The following is a 16,286-nucleotide window of genomic DNA, read 5'->3' on the forward strand; positions in this document are numbered from 1 at the left end:
TATGGACAAGTTACAGCCATAGAAATGTTTGGGGGAAATGCAGTCACGTTTTTTAGCTTCCAGGGTTGAAGACCATTCAATGAGCTTTACCTTCCACTGAATCACAAAGCTAGAATGTGCCTGCTGTTTTGCCCTGGATGTTGTAGACATTTTATAACACTTCACTTTTCACCAAGTATATTGCTTTTGTATAAAAAAACTGCTGCTGTGGTTGCTCACCCTGAGAGGAAGAGGTGGGAAAACGCACTTGAGCCTGGCCTTCGGCCTCTGGTGCTGACTGACTTTCCCAGATGGGCTGCAAAGGGGAGGGTCTCCCCGACCCCGGGGCTGGGGCGTGGGGGTGAGGTGGGGGTGCGGGGCTCAGGCTGGGAGGCTAGTGCAGTGGCCAGCTGTCCTGGTCCCTTGACTTAAACTCAGCCTCTCCTATCATCAGATCCAACACCTGTATTAGATGCTCTTCCTGCATGTTCCCCGGGAACTTTCTAGTTCCATCATCGTAGTCCATTGCTGTTTTCCCCCATTGTTGCCTTTTCTCAACCTTGTAAACTCTTGTGAAAGAGATGATCCTGTTCATCAATGCTACACCAAACCTAAGGTGTGCCTGGCACCCAGTAGCTCTGCAAATATTCTTTAATAATGTGACAAATGTGAGGCTTACAAGTAACCCTCTTTCAAAGGTAAATTGACTAGTGTGATTCAAAAGTTGGAAAATAAAATTATTTACATGATAGCATATGAGCTTTGTTAATTTTCTAGGGTTAGGAAGAAATTGGGGGACAGGGGAATGGCTTTGGTTATGCCTCTAACATGGTATTAAGCTTAAGATCCTCGGCTTCCGAGGACACTCTGTAGGCAGGAGATGGAGGGAGCGCACGTGTCACCCAGCCCCCTCTCTGAATCACACTGGAGCACTGGCCCCTCTGCCATGTTAGCTCCTTTGCGGAACACTGCCCCCGCACCTTCCCTTCCAGATGACACACACGCGTGTGCTGTCTGTAAACCACGTGAGTTCAAAAGTGCTCACGAGCATATCCATGGCCCCACCGTTGGGGGGCGCGCTTGCTTTGTCAACTCCTTCCACATGATCGGAAGGGGGGGTGGATGTATTATTTCCCACCAGGCTTCCTTGGTTTTAAGAAAGTAGGCCACGGCTGGCCCCCCTCAGTGAATTCACAGATTTGACCTGGGGCGGTGTGCTGGCCATGTGTCATGTAGCATGTGTGTCATGTGCGGGCTTGCACATGGCTGCATGCATGTTCTTGCCTTAAAATTTGCATGCAAGTTTTAAGGCAGGAAGCAAAAGCTGTCCTTTTAAAAATGTCTTTTCAAATTATGGAGTATGTGTTCAGAGTCCATTTTTTTCTTATGTGAACTTCACCTAGGAAATTAGAGTATATTTTTTTAAAAATCCTTTTTTTTAATGATCAGATCTCCTAACCTCTCTTTGTCCCAAGTTTTCCTACTTAGGAGGAAGTTGGACCTGGATGAGGTTAAGTCCTCTTCTTCTCTCGCATGTTCTGATTTTTTATACCTTTCTTTCAGGACATGGTATATTTAACCCCATGTAAGATAGTTTCAGCCTGTATCAGCATTAATTTTTGTTGTCTAGCTAGCAGATCCAAGGAGGGGTGTGTGTGTGTGTGTGTGTGTGTGTGTGTAACTTCATCCGTATCAGGGTTTATCACTGCAAGTTTCTGACTTACTATTTTGACGGACTAACCACAGTGAAAGAAGCAGTAGCAAAATGACAACAACAATAATGCTAGCTTGTGTATTAGTATAGAATAACAACCATAACAAACATCCCTAAGATCTCAACCCTCCATTACAGTGTTTTAGTGCAATAACATGAAGTCTACTGTCTGTCCACTATCTATTGCTGGCAGTGGGGTAGGTAGAGGCGTAGGGAGGTCTGGTCTCTTGCTCCACATAATCATTCGGGGACTTGGCATCTTTCCCTCTTGGGACACTCTCATCTTCGACACGTGGCCTCTCAAGTCTCTACAGACGGAGAAATGAAAGTGAAGGATTACCCATGGGAAATTTTTATGAGCCAGAACTGGAACTGGCCCCTTTCCATTGGCCAGAACTCAGCCCGATGGCTCCAACATAGTTGTTGGAACAGGAGGCTGGAAAATGCAGCCTCACAGTGTGCCCAGGCAGAAAAGGAAAACCGTGAACCCTCTGCCTCCTCTGGGTCTAGGACTCGCTGGTACTCAAGCTCGAGTATGTGATGAAAGGGTCATGCTGACCCATGCTTTTCCTACGTTCTCTCCGTACCCCCTGTTCATCTGCCCCTCACACCCTGTCTCCCAGCTCACATGCCATTTCCTCTCATCGCCCTGCGTCTTTACTCTCTTCTATCTGATGCCTCGAGGTAGGAAAGCATGAAGTGAACCTGGATGGGTAGCCCTAAGAAGGTGGACTCTCATTAGCAGGATAAGTAGGAAGAACAGCTCACTGGTGAAGTGGGGCATGCTTGAGAAAGAGAATTAGAAGCCCTGGCCAGCGTAGCTCAGTGGATTGAGCACGGGCTGTGAACCGGTGTCACAGGTTTGATTCCCAATCAGGGCACATGCCTGGGTTGCAGGCCACGGCCCCCAGCAACCACACATTGATGTTTCTCTCTCTCCCTCTCCCTCTCCCTCTCTCTCTCTCTCTCTCTCTCTCTCTCTTTCTCCCTCCCTTCTCTCTCTAAAAATAAATAAATAAAATCTTTAAAAAAAAAAAAGAAAGAGAATTGGGAGGGGCCAGTGAGGAAGCCGGGAGAGGCTGGTTTGCATTGGTTCAAGATGGGAGTGGATTATTATTCCAGTAGGAGACAAATCCCAAGATGAGAGGTCTGTTTCTCTACGTAGTAGCAGGTGGGTGTTTTGGACAAAATTTTATGAGCCTACTATGCAATTTAGATAGAAGATTCCCTCTCATGTTTGTAACTGCATTGGGAGGACCAGCACCCACAACTAAGATCTAGAACCCTGTAAGAGTGAGTCATTCCAGCTGTTAAAATTTTTTTAACACACGTAACAATAACATACACATACGCACGTTCAACAACTTAGGGAGATACTTTCTTTAATAAAGAATAACGTTTGTTTTCTGCCTCAAGTTTTTCCAACATGGAATGGGAAGCAAAGAGGCACCCGTTTGTAAGGCTATGGTGGCACGTTCTACAAACCTGCCCAGCAGTCAAAACTCTATCCTCGCAGCAGGAAGTCCCGGCACATCCTCCCAGAGAGCTCAGAGTTGATTATATTCTAGTAGTCCCGATTTGTGACGCAGAGCCTTGTGATAGGGATCCCCTCCCCCACACCGGCCTAGGGTGTGGCAGGCACTAATGCATCCTTTTGTCTGGTCCCTGATTGCTGAGACATGACCTCCCTTCTCCTTTGTAAGGCTTTGTTGAATAAAAACATTTTCTGGAAACAGGTTCCCGCTTAAGTTTGTAAAGTAGCATTTCTCACACCTAAAGTTCCTGCCCTGGACAATCTCCTAGGGCCAATAGATACACAAGTCCTGCCAAGAACAATTCCCAGGAAGAGTTCAAAAGCAGCGAATCCCTGGAAGTTCGGAGCAAGCGGCAGGACTTGGCCTGTGAATACTAAGTGGAATTAGGTGCACCTATTCTGAGCGCCGTTTAAAGCAACGGCGTAGTTGACATGCTGTGTTTCTTTTCCCCAGGGCTTTCCTGGAAAGGACGGGGCCTCTGGCCCTCCAGGACCACCAGGGCCAATTGTAAGTATTTCCAGGAACTACTGGGATGTACTCTGCTTTGAAGCATTTCGCGTCTTTGGAGAGATTTTCTTTTGCCAGACCTGTCACCTCCGCAGCCATCTTTGGTGTAACCGTCCAGCCTTTGGTACAGACCTCCCCCTAAAATATCTTTTAAAAATAATACATCCATATGGCTTGATTATTCTATCTGTGAGCCACTTTGCCGTAAGATCACTTGCACTGACTTAGTTTTTATTAGATTCAGATAAGGCTTGAATTGGAACGAACTAGACCTGACTGGTAGTTTGGAGACTTCTTTAAAAAATGTCTTCCCTGCTGCTTTGGTAGCTGGGACCAGGAGTGAGCAATGAATCCTGAAGTCTTGGTGTTGAGGGGGGAGGGAGCTACTGCCTTGTGTGTCCCTTACCCCTTCTTGGGAGGTACCTGTCTCAGATGGGAGTGCGGGGGTCCTCACCTTTGCTTCATTTCCCTGCCTCTCCCTCAGGGCATACCCGGAGCCCCCGGAGTCCCAGGGATCACCGGGAGCGTAGGACCCCAAGGCGCCCTGGGACCACCTGTGAGTATGTAGCAGGAGCTGGTCGGGGTGGTTGCCTAGTCACGCCTCTGGTTTATTTGTGTGTTTACATTTACCAGAATCTCTGTTGGTCAGCAGTGTGTTTTGGCCCTGGACGCTGTGGGAGTCCCTAAGGGAAAACTGAGGCTCCGAGGGTACGGATGAAGATCAAACAGTGCACGTGTCAGGGCTAAAGACAGAGGGTCCCAACGGGGTGTAATCAGCCACGCTGCCACTTATATGTACGGGTTATTGTTCGTTCTTTTGTGTTTGGCTAAGTAAACCCAATGCCATCTTGACAGGGATTGGATATAATAGCTGTTTGTTAATTAGACCTGTCTCCTGGGGGTGGGGGGGGGGGGAATATACAAGGCTCCCTGGGGGGAGAAAGCCAAGGAGTGGTGGAAATGGGAATACATTTTTATTTTCTCAATTCTTCAAGAAAGATGAGTGTGAGCACGTGTAAGCATGCACACACGCAACACACACACCAGCCTGTCTCGACCATCCATTCCCTGCAAACGTATCTAGGCTGTTCCTCACTGGAAAGGAGTATAGAAATATCGCCTCTGCTACCAGGCTTCAGTCTGCTCCCAGAACGGGCTCCTGGGAACAGGAGGCCCAGAACATGTCAGCAGGACTCCAAGAGCAAGGGCTTCTGGTTAAAGGAGTGGCAGAGACAGTGGGCCCTAACTCCGCCCTCAGAAAGTCCTGAGAGATTTGAGGACATCAAAGCTTTTGAGGCATCTTGAAGTGAAGCAGAAAAAGACCTCCAGACCTACTTACCTGGGTTAGACAATCAACAAATGCATTTGTGCACGAGGTGACCTTGTGTCTTGCAGTCTTAGTGACATCTCCTAGAGCAGGTTTCCTGGAACCCCAGTTGGGTTGCTCCTGGGTCAGGAGGGATGGGCTATGAAAGAAGATAAGTTTCAGGGGACCTCGAGAGAGGACAGTGGGATGCGTGAGGTATAGAGTGAGGCGTGGAATACGTCAGGGAAGGAGAACCCCTCCCTGCTTATCCACCCGGCCTTTTTGTACCTCTGGAAGACTCTCAACTTGGAGCGTACAGAAATACCAATGCATTTCTTCCCAGACATAAGACACTTGTTAGTAATACTATCTTTGATTTGCTATACATGCACAGAAAAAGGCCCTTGATGGTGGCATTTTTATCAGGGCCAGAAGCCATTTGTCTGGTTGCAGAGACACTGGGTGGGGATGTCACAGGAGGCGTTGGGTAGAACAACAAAAGCCACTTGTTCCTCGAACTGTCCAGCCCAGACTTCGCCCTGTGCCTGGGGCTCTGAGCCACCGGAGGCCTGCTGCCTGCCCGACTGGCGTGACTAGTCAAGCGGGCTCCGTGTCAAGGTGTTAAGGCCTTGGTTGTTTTCCCATGGCTGTCTGTCTAGGAAAACAGGAGGGAAAGAGACCAAGAAAGACAGACTGCCCCACTGAAAATAGCAACACGTTTCCTCTAGTCGGTGCCAGGAGTACTCGCTGGCATGTACTCCGTCTTCAGCCGCTGACTTCCCAGGGCAGGCTGTGTGCGGCTGCCGTGGTCGTCACTGCTGCCTGAGGTTCGGGTGTGAGCTAAAAGCTAGGGCCTCCCTACAGAGGAACGGACTGTGATGAAGCACATGCAAGAAGGGCTGTGCATTTAACCTAAAATCAATGTAGGTAGGAAGTCCAGTGCCACGCCCTTTAAAGAACTCTGCACTAGGCGCCAGGGCACCTGGTTCTTTCTAGGTGTGGCCCTGACTTGACTTGAACTGTGCAAGCCACTAAGCAATGGTCCTAGCCTCTCAGGACCTCAGTTTCCTAATGGGTTCACTTAAAAATATTTACTTAGCAGCCACAATGTGTAGACACATGGGGGTAAGGGGTTCTGAAGGGTACAAAAGGTAACCAAGATATTTTCCAAAATTCACAGACAATCTAAAGAGAATGATGGTTGTGTGTGTGTGTGTGTGTATATGTAGGTATGATAAAAGGCACAAAGTCAGAAATACCTTAAGGGAAAGACAAGGAAGTCTCTGTATGTTCCACTGAGAGAGAAAGAGTGATGGACAGAGGCAGAGAGACAGAGGGAGACGCCCCTCTGAACTGTCGGGGTGAGTCTCGACAGATCCATCCTTCGATGGGATCTGCAGGATGGTATGATTTGCACCCACAAAGACAGGGGGTTGCATCGTCTGTATGGGGATTGTAGTAAAACATAAAGCAGGCCCAGCGCACCCTCTGCCTTGTATGTTTCAATAGTTTCCAACTCTTTTGCTTGCTTCTTTGTCACTGCCAGATTTTATTTCCAGCCCTCCTCATTTCTCACCAAGATTATCACGAGAAGCCCTGGCCCTGGTCTGGTCCATTCTCAGCTTCCAGAAGATCTTTTTAGAACAACTCTGATGTGTCATTCCCTTCCTGGAATGTCCTCACTGGGTCCCTGTCCCTGGAGGATGGGTCTTTAATGTGCAGCCGGGTACACGTGGCACTTCACGATGAGCCCTTCCTTTCCCCTCCAACTTGATTGCGCATCATCCTTTGGCTTGGGGTTGAGTCATCTTTATTTAAAGCTCCCCACACATGTGCCATACTGTTTCACAGGGTTCCCCCCCCCCCCCCCCCCCCCCGCCCCGGGATGCTCTTCCATTCATCTGGATTGCTTTCTTCTCCCTTCTCCACCCATGAGCTCCTGGCTAGTCTCTCTGTAACACTGTGCATCCTCACCTCCTCAGGCCAAGATGCACCATTGATGGTTATCTCTCCACTAAAATGACAGGTTCCCGAGGAGAGAATTTTTTTATCATACTCGCGTCTTTACTGCCAGACTCCACCTCACTATCACAGAGGGAACTTAAGAAGTATCTGTTCATAGAAAGAAATGAAAGTATGTTTGCATTCCAGTTAGGCTGATGTTCAAGGGCATTTGAGAAAATTGCTCTTATAGATCGGGGGTCAGGCCATGGAAGACCTTTAGAGCTGAGTTAGGATGTTTTGACTTTAGTGAACAGGCATCTTTAATATGTGGGACTTGGACCATGAAATTATTCCTCTTCCCTTCGGCACTTAAAATTCTGCGAACGCCTGAATGTAGCCACTGTATTTTCTTTTCTTTACGTTTCAAGTGTTCCTGAAATTAAAGGAAAATGTGCCACTTTTTCTGGCCTGGATCTGCAAGGGAAGATGTGTTTTCCCTCAAAGCATACTTTGGAGGAGTTATGGGCCTTCACTTGCACCAGAATTTTTATTTTGTTTTTGTTTTACTTTGCAAAAATCAAAGGAAAGATGTCAGAGAAGTTGGAATAAAACTACCTTCTAGTCATACAGATATTTCCCTAAATGGGCCTTTCACCGAGCCTGCTTAGTTGTGTCCTGTAGCTACTTAATAACAAGCAGCGTGAGGCTGAGTCCGAGGAATTTCGGGCCCAATTAAACACAAAGGTGCCAATAGCTGATGCCGCCCATTTATCTTGCCACTCAGGTGTACAGTGTAATTTCTGTTTCTGAGTTTCAAACAAACCCATTTCATCAATAATAGCTAGCCATGGAAATGTCAAATATTGATTCAGAAATAAAAATACTCAAGATAAAATCACTCAAGTTAAAACCTAGTTCTAAATGACTAGAGTTAGGTTGGGGGGATGTATGGTTGATTTTTTAAAGTTACTACTTAATGAGGAGACGTGGTCTTCACTGGACTAGGAGACACGGGCTGACGAGTTAGCTGAGTGCTCTCGTTGGAGGCAGCAGTGGCGTGTACTGGGGAGTGTGTGCATTGAGGAGCCCGGCTGTCTGAGGTCTGGTCCCAGCTCTTCCATTTCGATATTGTTTGACTTTGGGCACGTTGTTGTTTAACATCTCAACACATCACTTTCCCTGTATGTGCCACGAAATAATATCTCATAGGATTGTTATGAAGAATAAATGAGCCGACTGCTGGTCGAGACGGCGGCATAAGCAGACATGCCTCGCCCTTTGCACAACTGCATCAAAACTACAACTAAAATACAGAACAACCATCACTCAGGAAGGTCAGAAATCGAGCTGAATGGAAGCCTGACAACTGTGGAATTGAGTTGAATGGAAGTCTGATAACTGTGGAACTAAAGAAACCACATGCATCCAGACTGGTAAGAGGGGACACAGATGCAGAAAGGACTAGCCCCACACCCACCTGGATAAAAATTCAGGAGGGACGTCTCAGGAGCAAGAAGTCCCAGACCCACACCAGGCCGCCAGCCTAGGATTCCAGTGCCAGGCAGAGAAGTCCCCACAACTTCTGGCTACAAAAACCAGTGGGGATTGAGTCAGTGGAAGAAACTTCTGGAGTCCCAAGCAGTTCCTCTTAAAGAACCCACACATGGACTCACTTCCTCAGACTCACTCCCCCTGAGCTCCAGCACGGGGGTAGCAGCTTGAAAGGCGCCAGTGATATACAGGGAGGAACTGAAGTACCTGGCATCAAGGTGAGCAGATGCTGTTGTCCCTTTGTTAAATCCTTCTCCAGCAGAGCTGGTAAGCTGGTGCCATAACTGAGACTCCATCAACCTGGATAACACTGTTTGACCCATGGTGGAGATCCCCAGAGGCTCTGCCCGACCCAGCTGGTAGGCCCACCAAGCTGCTTTTCCATAGAAATGGCTGGTTTTGGCTCATAAATCCTATCAAACAAGCAAGAGCTGGCTTCAGTGAGCCCTAGCAGCAGCTAGATTAGAGTCACAGCTTGGCTTTGCCTGGGAAACTTCAAGCCCTGCACCAGTAGCAGCCATCTCAGATTGCTTATAGCTCAGGCAAGGTGCTCCAGGAAAAACACAAGTGGAGGCTGACCTTGGCCTGCACCACCCGAGAAATCCCCAGGGCCAGCTCATCCAGTGGACAGCTACAGACCATGTCAGAGCACCACCAGTTTGCACAGCTGATCCTCCACTGAGGGCAGAGGTTGGTGGTCAGTGGTCACAGCAATCCTTGCAATTAACAGGCTTGGGTAAATCCCTCCCATTGACCTGGCCAAGAGCAACCAAGGTTCAACTATAAGAGGAAGGTGTACTCAGCCCACATGAAGGGCACACCTCATGTTCCCAGCTTGGATGATAGGGGAGGCCATGCCCTAAAGGACACCTACTCCATTAGGCCACACTACCAAGACACAGAGTCAAAGCAGCTCTACCTAATACATGGAAACAAACACAGGGAGGCTGCCAAGATGAGGAGACAAAGAAACATGGCCCAAATGAAAGAACAGGTCAAAACTCCAGAAAAAGAGCTAAGTGAAATGGAGATAAGCAATGTATCAGATGCAGAATTCAAAACACTGGTTATAAAAATCCTCAAGGAACTTGATGAGGACCTCAATAGCATAAAAAAGACCCAGTCAGAAATGAAGGATACACTAATTGAAATAAAGAACAATTTACAGGGAAAGAAGAGTAGAGTGGATGAAACCAAGAATCAAATCAATGATTTGGAACATAAGGAAGCAAAAAACAACCATGCAGAACAACAAGAAAAAAGAATTAAAAAAATGAGGATAGTATAAAGAGCCTCTGGGACAACTTCAAGAAGTCTAACATTCGCATCATAGGGTTACCAGAAGAAGAGAAAGAGCAAGAAATTGGAAATCTACCTGAAAAAATAGTGAGAGAGAACTGCCCTAATTTAACGAAGGAAATAGACATGCAAGTCCATGAAGCACAGAGAGTCCCAATTATGATGGATGCAAAGAGGCCTACTCCAAGACACAACATTATTAAATGTCCAAAAGTTAAAGATGAAGAGACACTCTTAAAAGCAGCAAGAGAAAAGAAGTTAGTTACCAGATGGTTGCCGGATGGGCGGGGGTTGGAGGCGAATGGGTGAGGGGAGTTAGAAGTACAAATAGGTAGTTACAGAATAGCCATGGGGATGTACAGTACAGTGTAGGAAATGGAGTAGCCAAAGAACTTACATGCATGACCCATGGACATGAACAATGGTGGGGGGATTACCTGAGGGAGTAGGAGGTGCTCTGTGAAGGGGGCAAAGGGAGAAAAACCAGGGCAATTAAAATATCAGAATCAATAAAAAATATTATTAAAAATAAGTAAATAAAAATATTTTTAAAAAGAATAAATGAGTTCGTCTTAGAGAAGTCTTATAAGGATAAAAGAGCTAATTTTATAGGGCTGTTATGCGGGTTAAATAAGTTAACACACCAAGAACAGTACTTGGGATATGGTAAAAGCAGCTTAGGTATTAACTACTAGTTTTACAGTTTCTTAATATATTAAAATATAGAATATTTACTTATTTGTATAGTTTTGCATACAGTTTTGCATATAGTGCTTGAAAGCTGGTTTTTATTTCAGTTTTGCATATAATGCTTGAAAAGCTGGTCTATCAAAAGTGTATTTTGTGGTGACATAAGTAGCTCTTTCCTCCAGTTAGGCCCTGCAGAGGACACAACTGCACCTGTAGGGACGTGTCCACCTGTGCAGCCTACGGAATGGGGAGGAGGACACGGCCCATACATTTATTCTCCAAAGAGTGAGGGTGGGGAGGGGTGCCTTGAAAATCATTTGCCAAAAGTTTTTATAATGAAAAGTGGGTACTTTGAAATAAAATGAGCTCCTTTTCTAATGTTCTAGAGGCCCAGTGCCCAAGTCTGTTGTAAATATTTTTCTCTTTAATCAAGGCAGTTAAAATGAAGCACACATTGGCTTGTCATCCAGACTTGAAGTGAAATTCATTCATTCATTCATTCAACACATATTTTTGAGCACTTAACATGTCCCAAACACAGTCCTAGGAACTGAGGTTATCGAGGGTCATTAGCTAGACAGACCGCCTTAATGAAACGCACATGCTGAGAGACATCACAAACAGTGAGGATCCGCTGCCTTTGTAGAGGCTGAGATACTTCGTGCAAGCCCAGCTTTGGTATTTTTCATTAATTTCTGTCCCGGTTGTTACCTTATTCCAAATAATGACTGCATTGTGAGATACTGGCGTGTCAGCTTTGTAAGGGGCCCTGGAGAGCACTTAATTTAATGGCCTTGTATTACAAACAACTCAGAGAGTTGAAGTGGCTTGCAGATCCCATGTCGTATACCTTTTTTCCCCAAAGCATTAGTATGAAAGTTTTCAAACATACATGAGATTGAAAGAATTTAGAGTGAACACCCATATGCCCAACACTCAGAGTCTACCTTTATGCTATAAGTTTGTGTATATTTTTTAAATGAAGTTTTTTTGGGATTTGCTGATTATTGATCTCTTTTGTAATCATGGAAAATTATTTACAGCACACTAAAGGGTGCATTTACATTTCTAATTGAAGTCAGTTAATATTTTTTCATTTTATTAACAAAACAAAAGGAAATTTAAAGTCAGAAATGGTAGACAGCAGTCCTAGATTTATAATAACTATTTCAATTTAATATTGGACTTAGTTAAGTGTTTGAGTGACTCTTTTGTGCAAGAAAAACGCTAGCTGGTTTTGGAAATAGAAGGTAATTTATGTTCTGGTTCCAACTTTAGAGCTCTTACCATCTATGCAGAGAGAAGAGAAATCTGTGCATTGACTTGTAGTTAAATGTATATGACAATAAAATTTAGTGTCAAAAACTGATACTCAAACTATGTAAGTCCTTTGGTAGACTATTCCTCTGTTGCTTGTTAATTTACAAAGATTTGTGCTTAATACTATTGTCCCATTTCACATGTTTTCATACATTGAGTAGCCCAGGTCAATGGGAATGAGAAATTGTGATTTCGAAGAGTAGGAGATGGAGAGGTTGGGGCTAAAGACCAAAAGACTTCAAATCCCAGGACTTTGACATTGTCACATGATTGTCTAAGAGTTGGCGAGTGATTACGAATACAGGAAGAGCTGCCATGGCTCACTAGCCTCTGAGCTTTCTCAGTTGGATGCTGCTGGTGGCTGAGGGAGACCCGGCTGGGGGTTGTGTGGAGGAGAAACTGGATGGGGGTCTTTAGTTAGAGAGGGAGGCCAGATAGGAGGAAGTTGCAGATGCCCTGGTGTGAGTGGTAAGGGTAGCACCCTGGTGATGGAATAAAGGGAATGGATCTTTTTTTTTTTTAAAGAAGGTATTTTTTTTAAGATTTTATTTATTTATTTTTAGAGAGGGAAGGGAGGGAGACAGAGAAAGAGAGAGAGAAACATCAATGTGCGGTTGCTGGGGGTCATGGCCTGCAACCCAGGAATGTACCCTGGCTGGGAATCGAACCTGGGACACTTTGGTTCCCAGCCCGCGCTCAATCCACTGAGCTACGCAAGCCAGGGCGGGAATGGATCTTAAGGAATTGCAATGCAAAGTGTGTGTGTGATAGACATGTGAGAAGCAAGGGAAAGAGGAGAAAAGGTGGAGCCACTGGTGGGCTAGAGCTGGTTGGTGCCTGCTCTGGAGAGTAGATGACATGCTTCTCTTCTCAACTCCATCCTCAGTGATGGCATATCTGCAGCTTGACATCAGCTGTGGTAGAAATATTTACAGCTCCGATAGCAGCAGACACTGCAAGTCAGAGAGCCAGTTAGCCTGCACACCACGGGGTGAAGCCAGAATTCTGAATTTTGGTTACTATTCAGTGAATGGAGACTTTGGAGAAAGTACGGAGTTTAGTCTGGGACCTGTTGAGATCGCAGTAACACCTGGGAACAGTCTGACAACATGGCAGATTCCGTGTGTGAATGCCATTCACTCTCCTTTGGGTAAAACTATAAAAATGTTGTTCAACGAATAGCTCTTATTATTACACTGTCTCACAGTTGAAACAAAAAGACGAAATCCTTCTGAGGACACATGTTTTGCATTATAAGTGTAATTTCATTGCAGAAACATAAAAACACCATTGTTTTTCAGTAAAAGTTTTTATAGTTATAGTAGTTTCTTACGGGTCAAAGAGTAGCTAAGCCACAAAACAAAATAATAGTTCAGCTGAGAATTCATGGTAATAGGAGCTGCCATTATCAGGGAGAAAGAATCGTGTGCTATTATTCTGGAAGGAAAGCAGAGTGAGGCTGTGAGATTTCACAGACTGCAGCTCTTACTTGAACTCTTAGGCTGGAAGATCTACTCTTTCCTTCTAGAGCTATTCTTTAGAAAATTGAAACAGTTTAGGCCTTTAGCAGAGACGTGTGAAATAAATAATGAAACATCAGTAGAGTACAATGCACAGACGGGTGTTAGTGTGCAAAAACATGAAAGACCTATTCAGTGAGACGACGTGTTACAAAGCAGCGTTGCTGCCTGGTCCCAGTTTTGTATTAAAACATACTGTGTCGAAGACCTTATGTTAAGTGAAACAAGCCCATCAAAGAAAGGCAAATACCATATGATTTCACTTATATGTGGAATCTAACGAACAAAACAGCCGAACAAACAAAACAGAAACAGACTCATCGATACAGAGAACAGGACAGCTGTTGGAGGGGAGGGGTGCAGAGGGATTGGGTGAAAAAGGCGAAGGGATTAAGCAGTACGGACTGGTCGTTAGAGAATAGCCAGAGAGAGAGATGTAGACGGCAGGACGGGAAATGCAGTCAGTCATGTCGAGATACATGTGTATCGGGCCAAGTGGGTACTTGAGGCAGTGGGGGGACCACTCTGTAAAGTACATGGTTTTCTAACCTCTTTGCTGTACATCTGAGACTAATACGGAATAATATCGCCTGTCGACTGTAGTTTTTAGAAATCCAAAAACAGAAAAGAAAACCCATACTCTGTGTATGCATGAAAAGCCTAGAGGAGTCCACTGTGTACAAGAGCCACTTCTGCTTGGTGGGACTGTCTGTGGCTGTTCGTTTATTCCTGTTGCGCTGCAGAATTACCGGTGCTGAGAAAAGTGTCGTAACGCAATGGGAAAAGATGCCCTATCCTTATGCGCAGCCGCGTGCGGTGTCGCAAGTAACTCGAACATCTCAACTTTTACAGGGCGTTCCTGGCGCAAAGGGAGAGCGAGGAGAGCGGGTGAGTAGCCGGTCTGACTCTGCTCACCAGCCAGGGCTGACCGCACGCCTTTCATTGCTTGGCCCCTCACCAAGGTCACCACTTCCTATCAGCATCATTCATGGCTCTCAGCCGTTTCTTCTCTCCCCGCGCCCTCCTCAACTCTTTTGACCACACGCCACATGAGTGGAAATGAAATTCCACTCATTTTCAAGTGGAAAACACCTGGTGGGCTGGACGTGGGGAGAGCTGGTTACTGGTTGCAGATTTGCTACCACCCGTCCAGATGACCTTCAGCCCATTTCTTCCAGGAAAAATAGAGGGAATTAAAGTCCTCACCAAGTGGATTTTTTAAAAAGATTTTATTAATTCATTTTTAGAGAGAGAAGAAGAGTAGGAGAAAGACAGGGAGAGAAACATCAATGTGTGATTGCCCCTCACAGCCCCCCCACTGGGGACCTGGCCCGCAATCCAGGCATGTGCCCTGATGACTGGGAATCAAACCGGCGATCCTTTGGTTCGCAGCACTCACTCAATCCACTGAGCTACACCAGCCAGGGTCACCGAGTGGATTTGATAAAGAAATTATATAACACATGGGAAAGGCTTCAGAAAAGTAAAACCTCTACACAGATGCCAAGTAGAATGGGACTCATGCTTTTCCGATATTGGCATCCAGAAGGACAGTGGCAGGCACAGACTCACCGAACTGGCCATGGACCTTAAATCAGGCTCCTTTAGGGGCCTTATCTCCACTTTGAGAAATTGCACAGCTGCTAATATAACTGTGGTGTCGGCTACAGTGCAAACAGCAGTGACCTTGGGCTCATCCAGTTACCTCTGTGAGCCCTTGGGCAATGTGTTTAACTCTGTTTGTCTATAAAATGGGTTTAACACCTTTCCTGTGAGTTGTTACTCAAATTAAGTAAGCTATTTCTCGTGAAAGTACTGCATTTTTTATAGGCTCCAAAGAGCTACAAATGAGGCATTAAATAATATACATACGGGTTTGTTTCAGACCTATTAAATTTTTTAGAATCTGGGACCAGAAATGCTTCCTTGAGCTTTATAAGTTAATAAAGACTCCCATGAACCTTTAATAATAAGTTAAGAAAGGCACCAGGAATGTCAAATTGCATGCATTGTCCTCTGCATGCACCATGGTGGTCAATTCTACCTGTTGCTTGGAACCGAGGAGCCCAGGTGGGAACAGTGGATGAGTTAGGTCTCCCCCTGGAAGTCCTGCCATGTGGGTGGGCTTGTGGCCAAGAGTCAGGAATCTGCTTTTCTTCTCCTCCAGGGTGACCTGCAGTCTCAAGCCATGGTGAGGGCGGTGGCACGTCAGGTGTGCGAACAGCTCATCCAGAGTAAGTGCGTTATAGTTCCGGGGGCCTTCTGTCGCTTGTCCAGGTGGAGACGTGCCTTTCCCGTGAGTGTAATGGTGGCGGAAAACACCTCAGCACAGACACGCAGGTTTTGCAGATGGCCGTCACCGAGCCATCCAAGAGACCATGCAGATCACCCCAGATTTCTGCATCGGCACTACAGACGCCAAATTCCTCCTGTCATCGGTCCAAGAGCTCTCTGCCTGCCCAGATAGACTTAACTTGACTGCCTGATCAAATCTGCTATTCCTCCCTCACCTTCCCAAATGGGTCAATTTATTTCTCAAGCACTCAGCACCTGAAAGCTGCCAGACTGAGGCCTCAGAGGCTACCTTCGAAGACATGACTTAGGGTGTTGATTTCTGTTAACTCCCGAGATTGAAATCACCGCCTCCTTCTTACCCATTTCTTTTGGTTAGCCCAAGGTCCTCTCCTTTATGCTTTAAGATTTATGCCAGCACACACACATGCGTGGACAATCTTCACGAGACATTTGATACTTGTCTCAAATGATACTTGTGCTTTATGCCAAAACTCACTCTGGAACGCACTCGGTATGACACCTGTCCCATTTTTCCACTTTAAACCTGAGCGTTTCCACAGGCCAGTGTTTCAGTGCCTGGGTCCTGCGTATTCACTTACCGCTCATCCATTTTGCACGTTTCCACC

At 45.9% G+C, this 16,286-nt stretch overlaps 1 protein-coding gene across 3 annotated transcripts in view; it reads left to right on the forward strand.

The window, feature by feature from the left end:
* Positions 1-16,286, forward strand: part of COL14A1 (collagen type XIV alpha 1 chain) — a 194,939-nt gene that overhangs the window by 155,290 nt on the left and 23,363 nt on the right. For all 3 annotated transcript variants that reach the window (XM_036031381.1, XM_028534047.2, XM_036031380.1), the window contains exons 41-44: positions 3,682-3,735; positions 4,220-4,291; positions 14,218-14,253; positions 15,533-15,599. In XM_036031381.1, coding sequence (XP_035887274.1) covers positions 3,682-3,735; positions 4,220-4,291; positions 14,218-14,253; positions 15,533-15,599 — 229 coding nt within the window. The remainder of the gene's footprint in view (positions 1-3,681; positions 3,736-4,219; positions 4,292-14,217; positions 14,254-15,532; positions 15,600-16,286) is intronic.

This window comes from Phyllostomus discolor, chromosome 7, assembly GCF_004126475.2.
Source record: "Phyllostomus discolor isolate MPI-MPIP mPhyDis1 chromosome 7, mPhyDis1.pri.v3, whole genome shotgun sequence".
In the NCBI taxonomy this organism is placed as follows: domain Eukaryota; kingdom Metazoa; phylum Chordata; class Mammalia; order Chiroptera; family Phyllostomidae; genus Phyllostomus; species Phyllostomus discolor.